The 20,871-nt window shown below is 37.9% G+C and overlaps 1 protein-coding gene across 15 annotated transcripts in view; it reads right to left on the bottom strand.

The window, feature by feature from the left end:
* AUH (AU RNA binding methylglutaconyl-CoA hydratase) overlaps positions 1–20,871 on the bottom strand; it is a 212,427-nt gene that overhangs the window by 137,990 nt on the left and 53,566 nt on the right. For 14 of the 15 annotated variants that reach the window (XR_007518740.1, XM_049896584.1, XM_049896585.1 and 11 more), the window contains one exon: positions 20,186–20,272. The exons of the other annotated variant lie outside the window; for it this stretch is intronic. Coding sequence is in view for 13 of the 14 variants with exons in the window: in XM_049896584.1 (XP_049752541.1) it covers positions 20,186–20,272 (87 nt within the window). In the remaining variant the exon portion in view is untranslated. The remainder of the gene's footprint in view (positions 1–20,185; positions 20,273–20,871) is intronic. 15 annotated transcript variants of the gene reach the window in all.

The raw sequence follows: 20,871 nt of genomic DNA, 5'->3' as shown, positions 1-20,871 counted from the left end.
ACAGGCAAATGAAAACGAGGCAAAGGCAGCGACAGGAAGCAAAACTATAAGCAGAGTGCTCTGTATTTGAATCTGATACATGAGATGACTGGTTAGCTGGCAGCAAGAAGGCAGAGGACCTGAAAGCCCAGCAGAAATGACGGTACCACGAGTCTCAGATACGGTGAACATGCAATTCTAAGACCCAGTGGATGGTGGAGTCAGAGTCGTTTTCTTCCTGAATCATCTAGGATAGAATTGTTTTTTCACTCAGGAAATCATCGAGTACGTTCTACACACAGTGTCTTGGAACAGAGCAGTAAACAAGACATAGAAATCCCACGCTTGTAGAGTTTACAATATTGTAAATTAAAGACTCCAAGAAGGATCATTGCTGAACTGATTGTGAACAATGGAAACAAAGTACAGGCTCACCCAGGAATTTGCTCATGGTGAAACACCTACCAGATGGCAGAGCAAGGACTAGAACTCACCCTTTCTCACTCCGCATCAAGTGATTTTCAACTGGTGTGCCTAAACAATTCATAGAAGCTCACTACATTTTGATAATGAATAAAATGTAACTTTTCTACAACCAAATAGATATCATTTAATGGCAATAACTTTGAGAAAGAATGTTAAGCTGAGCATATACCATGACATCCTAAGAGCGACCTTACATTATAAGATACACAACTAAAATATTTAAGATAAAAATGACAGAAAGATCATGCAGTAACCAAAACATTAAAGAATACTGTTGCACAAAGACAGCTAGGCTGGAATCGTTAAGAGACCGATTCTAACAACAAAACTGGAGAAGGGCACTCAAGAAAACAGTTCAAATCCAACAGCGGCTCCTTGGAAACTCTATGGGGCAGTTCTGTTCTGAGCTATAGGGTCGCTATGAGTCAGAATTGGTTTGGTTTTTATATTAACGACTTATGTTGTGTTGCTTTCAGCCTTTAATCACTTCAAGTGTGTCCCAATTCTAATATTCAACAGCATACTAACAAATGTAAAATGAGAACCACTGTTTGATAGGAGGTTTACTCTTTACATTTCACGTAAGACTTTTTTTATACAGTATTTTTTCATTCCCTGGTAGAAAAATATTTTCTATGTATTTGACCAGGAGAAACAGCTTTCTGTGACAGAAAAATGCATATAAACACAGGTTTTCAATCACATGAATAAAAGCTAATTAGAACATTTGAGAATTTTCAAAACTCAATTATTTTATAAAATTCTATAGAATAACAAAATCCTAAGGAAAAAAAAAGACATTAAATGGATAAAAATTTTGTAATCCAGTTATTCCAACATAATTACCTTGTATTTCAATACGAACTCTGCTTTGCATTTAAAGGGCTAAATTAAAGCTTCTGCAATTGTATTTTATCAGAGAAAGGAAAAGGAACCTGGAAATTCCTGGCATTTTAAAGGATTCCTGTGAAAGTCCATTTACAAAAACATCATCCATGTTACACTGGATTCTGCAAACTAAAATTCTGGTGACTCCCTATTTTAAATATTTCCTATCATTACGTACTAATTCTTTCTTTGATGCCTTAACTTGAGAGAACTGAGTTTGCTCCCTCAGAGTTTCTAATTAGGACAGAATTCCAAAAAAAATGTTTGCTAGTTCTTCATGAAATAATGCCTAATTTAAGTCTGTGTAAAGACAAGACTAGCCATCAGTGAGGTAATTAACATCTCTGTATGAGCCGGAATAGACTCAAGGGCAAGAGATTTTGTTTGTTTGTTATCCTCACATACTACCACTCCTCTATCAGTCTATCATACTGTGGTGGCTTGCATGTTGTTCTGATCCGGGAAGTCATGCCACCAGTATTTCAAACACCAGCAGGGTCACCCATGGTGTACAGGTTGCAGCAGAGCTTCCGGACCAGGACAGACTAGAAAGAAGGATCCGGCGGTCTACTTCCAAAAAGACTGGTCACTGACCACCTGAAGAACAGCAGCGGAACTCTGTCTGATATGGTTTCTGGAGATAAGCCCCTCAGGATGGAAGGCACTCCAACTGTGACTGGGGAAGAGCTGCCTCTTCAAAGCAGAGTCAAATTTAATGACATGAATGGAGTAAAGCTTTCCAGACCTTTCACTGCTGATGTGGCATGACAAAAGGAAAATAAACAGCTGCAAACATCCACTTATCATCAGATGTTTGCAGTTGTTCCTTCTCATTTTGAGTACAAAGCAGTGTACGAAGTATGAATCTAGAAAAATTCGAAGTCATCAAAAATGAAAAGGAATGCATAAAGATCAATACCCCAGGTATCAGTGAGCTGAAATGGACTGGTACTGGCCATTTTGAGTCAGACAATAATATGGTCTACTATGCCAGGAATGATCAGTTGAAGAGAAATGGCGTCGCTTTCCTCATCACAAAGGGCAATTCATGATTTATGCTGAAGTATTAATGCTGTCAGTGGTAGGACAGTATCCATACGCCTACAAGGAAGAGCAGTTAATGTTATTCAAATTAATTATTCAAATTAGTGCACCAACCACTGAGGTCAAAGATGAAGAAATTGAAGATTTTTACCAACTTCTGTAGTCCGAAATAGATCAAACATGCAATTGAGATGCACTGATAATTATTGGTAATTGGAATAAGAAAGTTGGAAACAAGGATTGGTAGTTGGAAAACACGGCCTTGGTGACAGAAACTACAATGGAGATCTCATATTGGAATTCTGCAAGGCCAACGGCTTAGTCATCGCAAATACCTTTTTCCAACAATAAGCGGGGACTATACACGTGGATCTCGCCAGATGGAATACACAGGAATCAAATCAACAACATCTGTGAAACAAGGCCAAGCTCTGACTGCAGAACAGACCATGAATCGCTCATATGCAAGTTCAAGCTGAAGCTGAAAAAAAATTAAAACAAGTTCACGAGAGCCAAAGTATAACCTTGAGCATACTTCACCTGAATTCAGAGACCATCTCAAGAAAAGATTTGACGCACTGAACACTAATTATTGAAGGCCAGAGGAGTTGTGGGATGACAACAAGGACATCATACACGAAGAAAGCAAAAGGCCACTAAAGGCAGAAAAGAAGAAAGGTCTGGCTGTTGTTGTCAGGTGCAACTGTTCCGACTCATAGCAACCCTATGAGTAACAGAACGGAATAATGTCCAGTCCTTCACCATCCACTCAATCACTGTTACACTTGAGCCCACTGCTGCAGCCACTGTGTCAATCCATCTCATTAAGGGTCTTCCTCTCTTCCTTTACCAAGCATGATGTCCTTCCCCAGGGACTGGTCGTTCCTGGTAACACTTCCAAATTACATGAGATGAAGTCTCCCCATCCTTGCTTCTAATACGCATTCTGTTCCTGGTAACACTTCCAAATTACATGAGATGAAGTCTCCCCATCCTTGCTTCTAATACGCATTCTGGCTGTACTTCTTCCAAGATAAATTTATTCCTTCTTCTAGCAGTCCATGGAATACTCAATATTTTTCACTAATACCATAATTCAAAGGAATCAATTCTTCTTCTGTCTTCCTTATTCATTTATCCAGCTTTCACACGCATAAGAGGCAACTAAAACAGCAGGGCTTGGGTCAGACACACCTTAGTCCTCAAAGTAACATCTTTGCTTTTTAACACTTTAAAAAGATATCTGTTGCAGCAGATTTACCCAATGCAACGCATCGCATGATTTCCTTTTTTTTTTTTTTTTAGCTCTTTTCTTTTACTGTACTTTAGATGAAGGCTCACAGAGCAAATAAGTTTCTCATTAAAAAATTAACACACATGTTTTGTGACATCGGTTGTCAACCCCATGACGTGTGAACACTCTTTCCTTCTCAACATTGGGTTTCCCGTTACCAACTTTCCTGCCCTCTCCTGCCTTCTCGTCCTTGCCCCTTCGCTGGTGTGCTCACTTACTCTCGTTTATTTTATGGGCCTGTATAATCTTTGGCTAAAGGGTGGAACTCAAGAGTGACTTCAGTGAGTTAAAAGGCACTGATTCCATAATTTAAAGGCGTCAATTCTTCTTCAGTCTTCCTTATTCATTGTCCAGCTTTCACAGGCATGCGAGGCAACTGAAAACATCATGGCTTGGGTCAGGCACAACTTAACCCTTAAAGTGATAGCTTTGCTTCTGAACACTTTAAAGAGGTCTTCTGCAGCAGATTCGCCCAATGCAATGTGTCCTTTGATTTCCTGATGGCTGTTTCCATGAGGGATGACTGTGGATCCAAGTAAAATGAAATCCTTGACAACTTCAATCTTTTCTCCATTTATCATGATGTTGCTAACTGGTCCAGTTGTAAGAACTTTTGTTTTCTTTATGTTGAGGTATAATCCATACTGAAGGCTATGGTCTTTGATCTTCATCAATAAGTGCTTCAAGTCCTCTTCATTTTCAACACGCAAGATTGTGTTATATGTATAATGCAGGTTGTCAATGAGTCTGCCTCCAATCCTGATGCCCCATTCTTCTTCATATAGTCCAGTTTCTAAGGTTATTTGCTCAGCATGCAGACTGAATAAGTACGGTGAAAAGACACAACCCTGACGCACACCTTTCTTGACTTTAAACCACACAGTATCCCCTTGTTCTCTTGAACCACTGCCTCTTGATCTACACACAGGCTCCTCAAGAGCACAATTAAGTGTTCCAGAATATCCAGTCTAGAACATTTTTGTTCCCTTTTCAATGTACTGCTGCAACTGCTTTTGAGTGATCTTCAGGAAAACTTTATTTATATGTAATATTAATGATATTGTTCAATAGTTTCCACATTCTGTTAGATCCCCTTTCTTTGGAATGGGTACAAATAGGAATCTCTTCCAGTAGGTTGGCCGGGTAGCTGTCTACAAAATTTTTTGACACAGTGCTACATTCGAAAACATCTCAATTGGTATTCCTGAAGCCTTGTTTTTCCCCAGTGCCTTCAATGCAGCTTGGACCTCTTCCGTCAGTACCAGTGGTTCTTGATCATATGCTACTTCCTGAAATGGCCGAACATCGACCAATACTTTCTGGTACAGTTACTCTGTGTATTCCTTCCATCTTCTTTTGACGCCTCCTGTGCAGAATCCTTCAATATTGCAACTCAAGCTTTGAATTTTTTCTTCATCTCTTTCACCTTGAGAAATACCAAATGTAGTCTTCCCTTTTGGGAAGACCAACTCTTCTGGTCTTTGGTCATTAATGTTCAATGAGTCAAAATCTATTCTTGAGATGTTCTCTAAATTCAGGTGACATATACTCACGGTCATATGTTGGCTCTCATGAACTTTTGTCTTCAACGTGACCTTGCATATGAGCAACTGATGGTCTGTCTCACAGTTGGCCCCTGGCCTCATTCTAACTGATGACATTGAGCTTTTCTATTATCTTGTTCCACAGATGTAGTTGATTTGATTCCTGTATATTCCACCTGCTGAGATTCACATGTATACTCGCCATTTATGTTGTTGAAAAAAGGTTTTTGTAATGAAGAAGTTGTTGCTTTTGAAAAATTCTATCATGCAATCATGGCTTCGTTTCTATCACCGAGGCCATGTTTTCTAGCTACCAATCCTTCTTCATTGTTTTCAACTTCCAAATTCCAATCACCATTAATTATCAATACATCTTGATTGCACGTTTGATCAATTTCAAACTGCAGAAGTTGGTTAAAATCTTCAACTTCTTCACCTGTGGTATTAATGGTTGGTATGTAAATATGAGAAATAGTCATATTAATTGGTCTTCCTTGTAGGTGTATGGATAACATCCTATCACTGACAGCGTCGTACCTCAGGGTAAATCTTGAAATGTTCTTTTTGACGATGAACGCGATCCCTTTCCTCCTCAAATTGTTATTCCTGGCATAGCAGACTGTGCAGTTGATTCAAAATGACCAATACCAGTTCATTTCAGCTCACTAATACCTAGGATATTGATCTTTATGCATTCCATTTCATTTCTGACGACTTCCAATTTTCCTAGACTCATACTTCGTACATTCCACGTTCCGATTATTAATGGACATTTGTAGCTGTTTCAGAAACCCTGGTGGCACAGTGGTTAAGTACTACGGCTGCTAACCAAGAGGTCAGCAGTTCAAATCCGCCAGGTGCTCCTTGGAAACTCTATGGGGCAGTTCTACTCTGTTCTGTAGGGTCACTATGAGTCGGAATCAACTTGATGGCAGTCGGTTTTTTGGATTTGTAGCTGTTTCTTCTCAGTTTAAGTCCTGCCACATCAGCAAATGAAGGTCCCGAAAGCTTTACTCTCTCTACGTCATTAAGGTCGACTCTACTTTGAGGAGGCAGATCTTCCCCAGTCATATTTTGAGTGCCTTCCAGCCTGAGGGGCTCATCTCCCAACACTTTATCAGACAATGTTCTGCTATTCATAAGGTTTTCACAGTCCACTTTTTTCAGAAGTATATTGCCAGGTCCTTCTTCCCAGTATGTCTTAGTCTGGAAGCTCTACTGAAACCTGTCCACCAAGGGTGACCCTGCTGGTATTTGAAATACCAGTGGCAAGGCTTCCAGCATCACAGCAACATGCAAGCCACCTCAGTACGACAAACTGACAGACATATGGTAGAAGGCCTGCCTATCTACTTCCGAAAAAACAGCCACTGAAAGCCCTATGGAGCAGTTCCACTATGACACACATAAGCTCAGCTATCATCAGTTAGAGATGACTCAACGGCAACTTTTTTTCTTCTTTTATTCCAAAATCAATAATTGCTGTGCTTTCATAATTATGCACAGACTTGCATAGAGTGGCAAAAAATTGGAACCGCCTAACATGCTCATTCTCAGCTGAGGGCTCTGTGTTCTTTTTCAAGTTCTCACACAACAAATATCTTTTTCAGGTGTGTACATTTTTGTCATATTTTCTTATATTTTCGTGTTTTTTTCTTGATGATTTTGGTGTTTAAAATGACCCCTAAGCACAGTGCTGAAGTGCTATCTAGTATTTCTAAGCTGAAGGAGGTAGTGATGTACCTTAAGGACAAAATACATATGTTAGATAAGCTTTGTTCAGGTATGAGTTATAGTGCCATTGGCCATGAGTTTAATGTTAATGAATCAACAGTAAATATTAAAGGGCCTGTAGGCAGAAGTACACATAAAACAAGATTATATACTGATAAGTTGAGAAAATATCGTGACCAGAGGTTTGCAGGAAACTAATCCTATATTCCCCTAGAAGTGATGACTCAGTATTTGCTAATTCACTGTTTGCGGTGACTTTACAGAACATAACTGTTGTAAATAATGACAATTGATTGCATTTCTATTTGAAAAATCTCCCGATTTCAGAACCCAACATATTTCAACAACAACAAAAAAAAAATCAGTATTTGTGTTTTACTCAGTTTACACTTGTGTTTGCCTAATCAGCATTTTAAATGCTGTGAATTTCTACTTTTCCTAGAGGGCAGGAAAAAAAAACTAAGGTAATTTAATCATAAGCATTCTTGTAAGAACAAGGCCAGAGGCCAACTATAGAACAGACCATCAACTGTTCATATGCAAGTTCAAGTTCAAGCGGAAGAAAATTAGAACAAGTACATGAGAGCCAAAGTATGGCCTTGAGTATGTCCCACCTGAATTTAAAGACCATCTCGAGGAAAGATTTGAGGTGATGAACACTAATGATCAAAGACCAGACGAGTTGTGGAATGACCGCAAGGACATCATACATGAAGAAAGCAAGAGGTCATTAAAAAGACAGGAAAGAAAGAAAAGAGAAAGACGGATGACAGAAGAGACTCTAAAAGTTGCTCTTGAAGGTTGAGCAGCTAAAACAAGCGATGAAGTAAAAGAGCTGAACAGAAGATTTCAAAGGGTGGATCAATTAGACGAATAAAATATTATAATGACATGTGCAAAGACCTGGAGTTAGAAAACCAAAAGGGGAGAACAGGCTTGGCCTTTCTCAAGCTGAAAGAACTGAAGAGAAATTTCAAGCCTTGAGTTGCAATACTGAAGGATTCTATGGGAAAAGTATTCAACGATGCAGGAAATATCAAAAGAAGATGAACGGAATGCACAGGCACTATACCAAAAAGAACTGGTCAACATGCAACCATTTCAGGAAGGAGCATATGATCAGGAACCGATGGTACTGAAGGAAGAGGTTGAAGCTATACTGAAGGCATCGGTGAAAAACACGGCTCCAGGGATTGACGAAATACCAATTGAGATGTTTCAATAAACAAATGCAGCACTGGAAGTGTTCACTTGTCTATGCCGAGGAACCTGGAAGACAGCTACTCGGCCAACCAACTGGGAGAGATCCTTATTTGTACCCGTTCCAAAGAAAGGTGATCCAGCCAAATGTGGAAATTATCAAACAATATCATTAGTATCAAACACATGCAAAAGTTTGCTGAAGATCATTCAAAAGCAGCTGCACCAGTACACGGACAGGGAACCGCCAGAAATTCAAGGTGGATTCAGAAGAGGAAGCGGACAAGGGATATCACTGCTGATGTCAGATGGATCCTGGCTGAAAGCAGAGAATACCAGAAAGATGTTTACCTGTGTCTTATTGACCATGCAAAGGCATTCTACTGTGTGGATCATAACAAATTATGGATAACACTGTGAAGGATGGAAATTCCAGAATACTTCATTATGCTCACGTGGAACCTGAATATAGATCAAGAGGCAGTCATTCAAACAGAAAAAGGTGATACACTGCATGGTTTAAAGTCAGGAAAAGTATGCACCAGGGTTGTATCCTTTCACCATACATACTCGATCTGTATGCTGAGTAAACAATTGGTCCAAGACACTGGACTATATGAAGAAGAATAGGGCATCAGGATTGGAGGTAGACTCATTAACAACCTGCGTTATGCAGATGACACAACCTTGCTTGCTGAAAGTGAACAGGACTTGAAGCACTTACTAATGAAGATCAAAGACCATAGCCTTCAGTAAGAATTACACCTCAACATAAAGAAAACAAAAATCCTCGCAACTGGACTGATGAGCAACAACTTAAATGAGCAACATCATGATAAATGGAGAAAAGACTGAAGTTGTCAAGGATCTCATTTCACTTGGATCCACAATCAACACCCATGAAACAGCAGTCAAGGAATCAAACAACCCATTGCATTGGGCAAATCTGCTGCAAAAGACCTCTTTAAAGTGTTAAAAAGCAAAGATGCCACCTTGAAGACTAACGTGCCTCTGACCCAAACCATGGTGTTTTCAATTGCCTCGTATACATACAAAAGCTAGACAATAAATAAGGGAGACGGAAGAAGAATTGACGCCTCTGAATCGTGGTGTTGGCAAAGAGTACCGAATATACCATGGACTGCCAAATGAACAAACAAATCTGTCTTGGAAGAAGTACAACCAAAATGTTCCTTAGAAGCAAGGATGGCGAGACCACGTCTCATATACTTCAGACACTTTATCAGGAGGGATCGGTCCCTGGAGAAGGACATCACGCTTGGTAAAGTAGAGGGTCAGCGATGATGAGATGGATCGACAAAGTAACTGCAACAATGGGCTCAAACACAACAATGACTGTGAGGATGGTGCAGGACCAGGAAGTGTTCTGTTGTGTAGTACAGAGGGTCACGATGAGTCGGAACTGACTTGATGGCACCTAACAACATTCTGATTATCAGTATTTTTGTCCGCTTATGTGAATATAAGGCCTGTGACTCTTTTTTGCTTTGTTGTGTTTTTGGTTTTGTTTGTGTGCATGGGTGTATATGTATGTGTATTTGATTTTGCTTTGGTTCTTGCAATCCAAATATACAGTCATACATTTAGCTATTATTGTCTTTATTTTTCGAGTACTTGACTTTAGTAATTGTTCTTACCTAAGAAAAAAAAAGAATTAATTCAACAGTGGTGAATACCTGAACTTAAAGGAAACCAAATCAAATGATCTAATCCATTCAGTTCCTCAATTTGAAAGGAAATGTTTAACTCACTTTCATTGTTCGTGTTATGTTGGGGAAGCCCGACTGGTTGAAAAAAATCAAGACTTTTGACTTGATTTGATTTTCCAACGCAGACAGAACTTAGACAGTTTTAGAACATTTCAAGAATTAAATCTCAGCCAATAAAGGAAAGATTTTACTGACTGGCTTATACAGGTACAATTCTTTTTGAAAGGCTTAAAATAATGTGAAATATAGTCATTTGTCTTTAAGCTACTAATATTACATCAATAACTTGTTACAAAATTTAGTGCCTTCCACTTCATACACATTTAAATATGTACTGGTTGGTTAGCAGGGGTGCGAAAGCAAGTGATTTTATCTTGTTCTTGTTCTTTTGCAAGAATAATGGTTTTTAAAAGGAAACCATTTATATTATTTAACTATTTTGGAAATTCATTACTTTAGAAAGAAACCTTCCTTGAAATTAAAAATAAAGAGAGAGACGAGAGAAAGAAAAGACCAAAATGGATGTCAGAAGAGACTCTGAAACTTGCTCTTGAATGTAGAGTAGCTAAAGCAAATGGAAGAAATCACGAAGTAAAAGAGCTAAACAGAAGATTTCAAAGGGTGGCTTGAGAAGACAAAGTGTTATAAGGCAATGTATAAAGACCTGGAGTTAGAAAACCAAATGGGAAGAACACATTCAGCATTTCTCAAGCTTAAAGAACTCAAGAGAAAAATTCAAGCCTGAAGTTGCAATATTTAAGGATTCTATTAGCAAAATATTGAATGAGGCAGGGAGCATCAAAGATAAAAAGAATACACATAGTACCGAAAAGTTGATCGGCATTCAAATATTTCAGAAGGTAGCATATGATTAAGATCGAACTGTACTGAAGGATGAAGTCCAAGCTAAACTGAAGGCACTGGGGAAAAACAAATCTACAGGAACTAATGGAATACCAAGTTAGATGGCTCCACAAATGGATGCAACGCTGGAAGCACTCACCCGTCTATGCCAAGACATTTGGAATACATGTACCTGGCCAACCCACTCAAAGAGATCCCTATTTGTGTCCATTTCAAAGAAAGGTGACTCAAGAGAATGTGGAAACTATTGAACAATATCATTAATATCACGAAAGAAAAAAAAAAAAAAAAGACCAAACCTATTGCCATCAAGTTGATTCCAACTCATAGCAACCCTGTATGACAAAGCAAAGCTTCCCCCATAGGGTTTCCAAGGAGCAGCTGGTGGATTAAACTTCTGACATTTTGGTTAGCAGCCAAGTTCTTAACCACTGTGCTACTAGGACCCCACGTTAATATCACATGCAAGTAAAATGTTGCTAAAGATAATTCAAAAACATTTGCAGCAATCTATCAACAGGAAACTGCCAGAAATGCAAGCTAGATTCAGAAGGAGGCGTGGAATAGAGAGATATCATTGCCGATGTCTGGTGGACCTTGGTTGAAAGCAGAGAATACCAGAAAGATGTTTACATGTGTTTTATTCACTACACAAAGCCACTCGACTGTGTGGCTCATAACAAATTATGGATAACGTTACAAAGAATGGGAATTCCAAAACACTTAATTGTGCTCATCAGACCTGCACACAGACTAAGAGGCAGTTGCTCAAACAGAACAAGGGAATACTGCGTGGTTTAAAATCAGGAAGGGTGTGCGTCAGGGTTGTACCCTTTCACCATATTTATTCAATCTGTATGTTGAGCAAATAATCCGAGAATCCATACTATATGAAGAAGTACGCAGCAACAGGATTGGAGAAGACTCATTAACAACCCACAATAGGCAGATGACACGACCTTGTTTGCTGAATGTAAAGAGGGCTTGAAGTACTTACTGATGAAGATGAAAGACGCCAGTCTTTAGAATGAATTACACCTGAACATAAGGAAAACTCGCCAGCCATTCCACAGGAGAAAAGCCCTGGAGATCTGCTCCTGAAAAGATGACAGCCTAGGAAACCCTATGAGGCAGTTCTCTCTGTCCTACAGGACTGCTATGAGTCAGAATCAACTCCACAGCACGCAGCAACATTCATTCATATTTTACACTGCTGATCTGCACACTGTAGGCCCCAATGAGGGATATACACACTGCTACAACTAGAAAAGGAGAGTAAGGTAGATGATGTAACTCTATGAGGGCTGCTAAAAGTAAGGAACAACAGCTGTTACCAGGTCCTAATAATTTCATGTCAGGGCTTGTGGACTTACTGTTGCCTGATATTTCCAAATATCTAGTTTACTGCTTTCAACCTAGACATCCCACGCTTCACGGGGGGACAGGAGTTGTTCACAACGATCAACATTTTCGAAATCTACGAATTTACTATTCTGTCAGAATGGAACATTTCAAAAAGGGCCATATGACTTTTCTCTTTCTAAAAAAGAGCAGAGGAACTAATTTTGTTCTAGGATTTTGAAATAACTTTTCAAGAAGAGAATTTCTAAGAAACTAGGAACACTAAAGTAAGGAATTCAGCAACTCTGAATGTAATATAGTACTCCTTTAAAAGCCCTGGTGGCGCAGTGGTTAAGTGATATGGCTGCTAACCAAAAGGTCGGCAGTTCAAATTTACCAATCGTTCCTTGGAAACCCTATGGGGCAGTTCTATTCTGTCCTATAGGGTCGCTATGGGTCAGAATCAACTCAAAGGCATTTTTCTTTTCCTGATAACTATTTTAATAAAATAGAATAGCTTTCAAATAAGTTTAGTACCTTTAAGGTCCTTACAAACTCTTTCATTAAAGACAGAGACAGCATAGGAAGTCACTATGGTCAAATAGCCCATTTGCCCTTCAACACCCAGGAGAGAAATCCTCTAGCTATGGAGGATGCAAATGTAACAGGGCAGGAGGAGAAGTGGGAGCAAACAGGCGATGTGCCCTGCTCTGTACTATCACTGACACTCCTATACTGGCCAATTTCAAATGGCCAACAGACACACAAATTCCCTGACAATTTAACAATCATCTTGACTCAGTATGAAACAGTCCTTTAAGTACAGTGTAGGGTCCCCCTCTACCAGCATCCATTAACATTCATCAGCTAAGCCATTTCCTAACAGGAAAAAAATAAACCTAGGAACCTCTTCTCTATAGATAATTGACGAAACTTTGTGAGAACTAGTGGTATAAAGGCCAAAAAGAAAGTTAGAGGCCTATGAAAAACATTTGGTCCATAACCCATTTTTTTTGATATGCTGAGGTTCCACCCTCCTTGAAAAACCTTAAGACTGAGAGATACTGTCTAAATATCTAAAATTCTGCCTTCTCCAGAAAATAAGAATATAAACAAAAAATAAATAATTTGAGAAATAATGTAATAATGTTTGCAGAACTCAACATACATGAATTTTAAAAACTTTTTGATCTAATTTGGTACATGTAAAGAATATAAGTAGCATATACATGTAGTGAGGAAGAAAAGCCTGGTGATTTTATTCCAAAACTCAACGAATGAAAACCCTAGGGATTACAATGAATCCAATCCACAACCGATCGTGAGGATGGTACAGGAGCAGGCACCATTTCATTCCATAAAACCATCACTCAAAGGAAGAACTAGGTGAAAACTAACGCAGGATCTACCAACGTGTTCACGTATTGTCCCACCTGCCTTCTGGAACTCAAAGTAATCACCACCATGAATTCTGTGTTTTATCATCACCATACTTCTTCTGTGTGAACGCATGTGAGTCACTACACGCATATGCATCCCTACACTATAAGCTGCTTAATTTTCCAAGCTTTTAGTTTTATAAAAATGGTATTGCTTTTAATTTGAAATTATATTTCAGTGTTTTATCCATGTTATTACATGTGTATGTTATTCATTTATTTGCCATGCTGCCTACTATCCCACTGTACAAATACATCAAAACATAAATTTGGTTGTTTTCAACTTTTTGCCATTAACGATATTGCTATTAAAAAGTTTTTTTCTTGTTTCCCAGTATGTTCCTCTAGGACACACGTGCAAAATTTTCTACAGAATACTGTATTTTCAAACTCCAAGTAGCAACCCATTCATTAGTAGGCCAAAATCAGGAATTTTTTTTAAAATTGTAATAAAACAGAAAATATCAAAATGCAATGCCAAAGAAAAAGGGTGTTACATTATAAACAGTTGACACTCAGCCATCCTACATGTTTACTGAGCAAAACTGTAAAAACAGGCATAAAGTTACCCCCCTAGGTATTTAAAATCAATAAATAACTAAAAATTGATGTTAATTCTGACTCATGGCGACTCCAGGTATGTCAGAGTAGAACTGTGCTAAACAGGGATTTCAATGGCTGAATTTTTTAGAAGTAGATTCACCAGGCCTTTCTGCAGACCTCTAAATACATCCCCTCTAAAAAGACAGCAGAAACCCTGGTGGCACAGTGGTTAAATGCTATGGCTGCTAACCAAAAGGTCAGCAGTTCGAATCCACCAGGCGCTCCTTTGAAACTCTATGGTACAGTTCTACTCTGTCTATAGGGTTGCTGTGAGTTGGAATGGACTCAATGGCAACAGGTTTGATTTTTTTTTTTTTGGGTAAAAAGAGAAATACTGAGTCTTATGGGATGTGGATGTTGAACCTTGTAAGACAATGCCAAATTGCTTCCCTACAGGGCTATATCAATTTATATTCCCATTCTTGTTGTTAGTCCACTCACACTCCCGTTAGAAGTGTAGAAAGCTCCCATGCTGAAAAAACAAGACTAAAGGGGCTCACCATCCTGGGACAGGGACTGGAAGGCAGGGGGGATCAGGAAAGATGGTAGTAGGGAACCCAGAGTTGAAAAGGGAGAGTGTTGACAAGTCATGGGGTTGTTAACCAATGTCATAGGACAATGTGTGTACTAACTGTTGGATGAGAAACTAGTTTGTTTTGTAAACCTCAAACAACATTGCATTGGGCAAAAAAAAAAAGAAAAGTGTATAAAGCTTCCTAGTGATTCCCTTTCTCACTAATCCTTGGTATTATCAGATTTAAGGATTTTTCGTTAACCTGGTGAATGTAACACAGTGCTCAGTATGGTCTTAAGAGGCATTTCTGTGATGACTCATGTGGTTGATCATCTCTTCTTGAGTTTACTACCCATTCCTCTTTCCCCTCGTCTGAAATACTTATTTTCCACTTGTGTTCTTTTCCGACTGAAAAGACGTATGTATGCTTGTATGTATTCATGTATGCGTGTATATATACAGCAATCTTTTATCAGCTATGTGTCTCAAGTATTTTCTATCAGTTTGTGGGTTTGTTGTTTTCCTACTTTCTTAAGTGTCTTAATGAACAAGTTTTTCTAATTTTAATTTGGTAGAATTTATCAATCTTTCCTTTTGTGTATTATATTTTGTGTTTTGATTAAGAAAATCTTCACTCCCTTAAGATCACGGAAGTTTTGGTTTCACTGTTGGCAACATCAACAAGCTCAGTGACCAACTTCTAAAGAAAGTTCCCACTCTGCCCTGAAAGTCAACTGAACATGAAGCTGAAGCTGAACACAGAAACAGGGAAGGGCCTTAGACAACACCCACACAGAATAAAAAGCAGCAGACAGGTGACTAATTCAATAGCCATCCAAGAAATCAAAAATATTTTTTAAAATCTAGTCCTGAAATAATCATAACAAATCTATATACAATCTCAAAAAGGTTTAAATGGTTAAATTCTTCTAATCTTTCAAATAAATTATTTTTCAGTGTTTAACCTATTCCATAGCACAAAACCCAGTACCGCCGAGTCGGTTCCGACTCTGGGTTTATAGCACAAAAAATACTCTTCATCTCATTCTCTGAAGGTAATATAACCCTGATAGCAAACCAGAAAATGACGGCACAAAAAAGAAAATTAGAAAATGAATCTCATGTATAATAAAAACAAAATATTTTTTTAAAAAGAATCCAGCAGTGTATATTAGAAACAACTACCACCACTACCTACCACAATGAGCAAGTCAGGGCTCATTCTAGTGATACAGAGCCAGTTCAACATTAGCTGCTGCTGCTGTTAGGTGCCACAGAGTCGGGCCTAATTCATAGCAATCCTACGTACAACAAAATGAAACACTGCCCAGTCCCGCACCATCCTCACAACCATTGCTATGTTTGCACCCATTGTTGCAGCTGTCAGTCCGTCTTCTTCAGGGTGTCCCTCTTTTTTGCTGACCCTCTACTTTACGAAGCATGATGTTCTTCTCCAGGGACTGGTCCCTCCTGATAACATGTCCAAAGTACGTGAGACAAAGTCTCACCATCCTCACTACGAAGAAGCGTTTTGGTTGTACTTCTTCCGAGACAGATTTGTTTGTTCATTTGGCAGTTCATGGTATATTCAATATCCTTCACCAACACCATAATTCAAAGGGATCAATTCTTCTTCAGTGTTCCTTATTCATTGTCCAGCTTTCCCATGCACACTAAGTAATTAAAATACCATGGCTTGGGTGAGGCACATCCTTAGTCCTCAATGTGACATCTTTGCTTTTAAACACTTTAAAGAGGTCTTTAGCAGCAGATTTGCCCGATGTGACACGTCATTCAATTTTCTGACTACTGCTTCCATGGGCACTGATTGTGGATCCAAGTAAAATGAAATCCTTGACAACTTCAATCTTTTCTCTGTTTATCATGGTGTTGTCGATTGGTCCAGTTGTGAGGATTTTTGTTTTCTTTATGTTGTGGAGTAATCCAAAATGAAGGCTGTGGTCTTTGACCTTCAAAGTAAGTGCTTCAAGTCCACTTCACTTTCAGCAAGCAAGGTTGTGTCATCTGCATAACAGAGGTTGCTAATGAGTATTCCATCAATCCTGATGCTACGTTCTTCTTCATATAGTCCAGCTTCTTGGATTATTTATTCAGCATATGGACTGAATAAGTATGGTGAAAGGATACAGCCTTGCCACACAACTTTTTTGATTTTAAACCATATAACATCCCCTCGTTCTGATCGAATGGCTGCCTCTTCACCTATGTTCAGGTTCTGCATGAGCACAATTAAGTGTTTTGCAATTCCCATTCTTCGTGATGTTATCCATAATTTGTTATGATCCACACAGTAGAATGCTTTTGCATAGTCAATAAAACCCAGGTAAACACCTTTCTGGTATTCTCTGCTTTCAGCCAAGATCCACCTGACATCAGCAATGCTTTCCTCATTCCACGTCTTCTTCTGAATTCGATTTAAATTTCTGGTATTTCTCTGTTAAGGTATGGTTGCCACCATTTTTTAATCACCTTTAACAAAATTTTGCTCTCATATGATATTAACGTTATCATATCCAAGCCAAATTTTGCTAAAGATCATATGTTGTTCGACAATTTCCACATTCTGTTGAATCACCTTTCCTTGGAAGGGGCACGAATAAGGATCTCTCCCAGTCACCTCGCTAGGCAGCTGTCTTCCAAATTTCTTAACATAGATAAGTGAGCACTCCCAGCGCTGCATTCATTTGTGGAAGCAGCTCAACTGGTATTCAGTCAATTCCTGGAGACTTGTTATTCACCAATACCTTCAGTGAAGCTTGGACTTCTTCCTGCAGTACCATTGATTCTTGATCATATGGATGAACGTTGATTGATTCTTTTTGGTACAATGACTCTGTTTATTCCTTCAATCTTCTTTTGAGGCTTCCTGCTCATTCAAATTTTTGTCCAAAATAAAAAAAAATTTTTTTTTTTTGTCCATAGGTCCTCTGATATTACAACTTGAGGCTTGAATTTTTTTCTTGAGTTTTTTCATCTTGAGAAATGGCAAGTATGTTCTCCCCTTTCAGTTTTCTAACTCCAAGGCTTTGCACATGGCATTATAATACTTTATTTTGTCTTGCTGAGCCACGTTTTGAAATCTTCTGTTTACCTCTTTTCTTCCATTTGTTTTAGCTATACTAGTTCAAGAGCAAGTTTCAGAGACTCTTCTGACATCCATTTTGGTCTTTTCTTTCTTTTCTGCCTTTTTAATGACCTTTTCCTTCCTTCACATATGATGTCATCCCACAACTCTTACGCCCTTTGACCATTAGTGTTCAATGCATGAAATCTATTCTTGAAATGGGGTCTAAATTCAGGTGGGATAGACTCACCACAGTACTTTGGCCCTCATGGACTTGGTTTAATTAGTAAACTTGTTTTTGTTAGTAATTCTATTAATACAATTTAATTTACAAAGGCTAAACAAGACAAATTATAAGATCCTCTTGACATATTAAAGGAAAAAAAAGCATTTGATAAACTTCAACACTTATTCCTAATTAAAAATAATAGCAAACTCCTAGCAAGTTGACATAGAAAACTCTCCTAAACTTGATAACTGGCAAAAAATTACAGCCATTCATCAAAGTCAAAAGAAAGATAAGGATGAACACTCCCATCTCAACAAATTAATTTTGCACTGAGGGCCTTAGTTAGTCAATGTGAAAAAATATGAAAAATATTAAGATTAAAATGTTGGGAAAAGAAAACATAAACACTTCAATATAATGAACTTTTCATATGGAAAGCAAAAGAAAATTGAGAAAGAAAAATAACACAAGTAACTAGTAAGCTGGCTTGACGCAAAATAAGCACATCAAATTTAGTAACTTTCCTACAGACCTACAATAATCAGGCTGAAACAGAAATGGGAAAAAAAGACTCCATTCAAGGGACCAAACACTACAAAATAGCTAAGAATAAATTTGAAGGAAAAGAAAATACAAGATGAAGACCAGTGTGAAGAAAACTATAAAGCTTTCTTGAAGGACATTAAAAAAATGAATGACGACGCTCACCCACAAAATGAAAACCATGCACACCATAGATAAAAAGATATAATAAGTATGTCACTCCAATCAGAGTTCTAAAAGAGTACTTTTTTCCCCTTTGTTTAAAAAAACAAATTTTAAATTCATTTGGAAGAATTGATACATGAGAATTGCCAAAAAAATTGTTCAAGGAAAAAACAGAAAAGAATAATGAACAATACCTAGTACCCTCTAGATACCAAATTTTTTTAATTTACTCTAAAGCTGCAGAAATTCAATTAGGGTGGTGCATTAAGAGACAATATCTGCAACATATTTAACAAGCATAGATTTAATTTAAAAAAAATGCCTCTTAAGTAAATAAAAAAAACCTAAACCCACTGCTATTGAGTCAAATCTGACTCATAGTGACCCTATGTGCCTTTTAAATAAGTAGTTATTAGATAATTCTATAGAAAGGAGGAGAGAAGATATGAAAAGACCATTTACGGAAGTAAAAGGCAAGTCTAATTTGCAAAGATAAAATATCTTCCAAGCATTTGGGGAAATGCAAATTAAAATGCTGACAAACATACTTTTTACCCTGGCAAAACTTAAAAACTAACAACATTAAATGCTGGGAGGAGTATGAGAAAACAGAGGCTCTTATATAGTTGATGGGAATATAAAATACCACAATCCTTTTGAAATACAATCTTACAGGAGTTATTAAAATGTGAATCTTAAAACTGTAACTCCATGTTTAAGAACTTATCCTATAAACACACATGCTTAGATAGGAGCATAAACCAAAACCAAACCCATTGCCATCAAGTCGATTCCAATTCATAGCAACTCTATACGACAGGGTAGAACTGCCCCCTTGGGTTTCCAAGGAGTACCTGATGGATATACGACAGGGTAGAACTGCCCCATTGGGTTTCCAAGGAGTGCCTGATGGATTTGAACTGTCAACCCTTTGGTTACCAGCTATAGCACTGAACCACTATGCCAGAGCATAGTCACTGCTTAATTATAAATAGAAACAAGAGCAGGAAAAAAAAAAAAAAAAAAACACAAAAACTAAACCAACGAAACCCAAAACCTAAATGCCCACCAATAAAAAAATAAATTTAAAAATTTGGATAAGACTATGTTATAGATCACTGTGTAACAGTAAACTGATATCTCTTGACATGTCAAAATTCCCACAATTTAATTCTAAGTATATAGTATGATCCTATTTATATAGAAGAAAATTCAAATCTGTAAATACATGTTTGTGTGTACAGTTATTCAAGTATTTTAAGTAAATACTTATGCCAATTATATCCTATTTTCTAATAAAAATCTCCATATGCCATGTTACCATACATAGGAGGCATACACCTAAATATACTCTGTTTTAAAACAACCAGCTATATGGCATGACTGTCTCATTACATAAATATTTTGGTCAAAGTTTACATATCAAGATGGTGTACAGCTTTTTAAAAGTGACATTTAAGGTCCTCTTCAGCATGGTGAAATAAGAATTTAAACTGTGCTCACCTATTTCATTAACCACGGCTCTTACTTTGGAGACAAAAGGACCAACTTCACTGGAATGCATTTTGACTCTTTCCTTAAGGTCAGCACCTGCAAAGTATTTTACATATAAATATAATCTAGTCACAAACAACATTCTAAGTCAGAAAATGGAAAACTTACTTGTGAAAGATTCATATATAACTTAAAGATCAACTGAATTCACCTGTTAAAGGAATTATATTACCTAAGTTTTCCTTTTCTCTGAACTATCAACACGAAATATCTGTTCATAAATTAAACATACTCTTAAAACAGCAGTTCTCAAACTTTTTGGCCTCCCTTTACACTCTTGAGCAAGAGGTTTAGTTTGTGTGGATTATGTCTAACGATGGTTTCTGTATTAGAAGCCGAAACTACTTGTCTATTCTGCCCCAAGCAATCTACAGACAGAACGCAATCCCGAGGGAAACAAATCACCGACTTCCTACGGAAGGGCAAGAGGCCTCAGGTAAGTAAGGCATTACTGAAAAAGAAGGACAAAGTGGGAGGCCTCACACTACCTGATTTTAGAACATGTTATACTGCCACAGTAGGCAAAACAGCCTGGTACTGGTACAACAACAGATACATGGACCAATGGAACAGAACTGAGAATCCAGACATAAATCCATCCACATTTGAACAGTTAATATTTGACAAAGTCCCCA

Source organism: Elephas maximus, chromosome 9 (genome assembly GCF_024166365.1).
Source record: "Elephas maximus indicus isolate mEleMax1 chromosome 9, mEleMax1 primary haplotype, whole genome shotgun sequence".
Lineage (NCBI taxonomy): Eukaryota > Metazoa > Chordata > Mammalia > Proboscidea > Elephantidae > Elephas > Elephas maximus.
The sequence above is the reverse complement of the archived record's forward strand: the minus strand, read 5'-3'. Positions and strand labels throughout refer to the sequence as shown.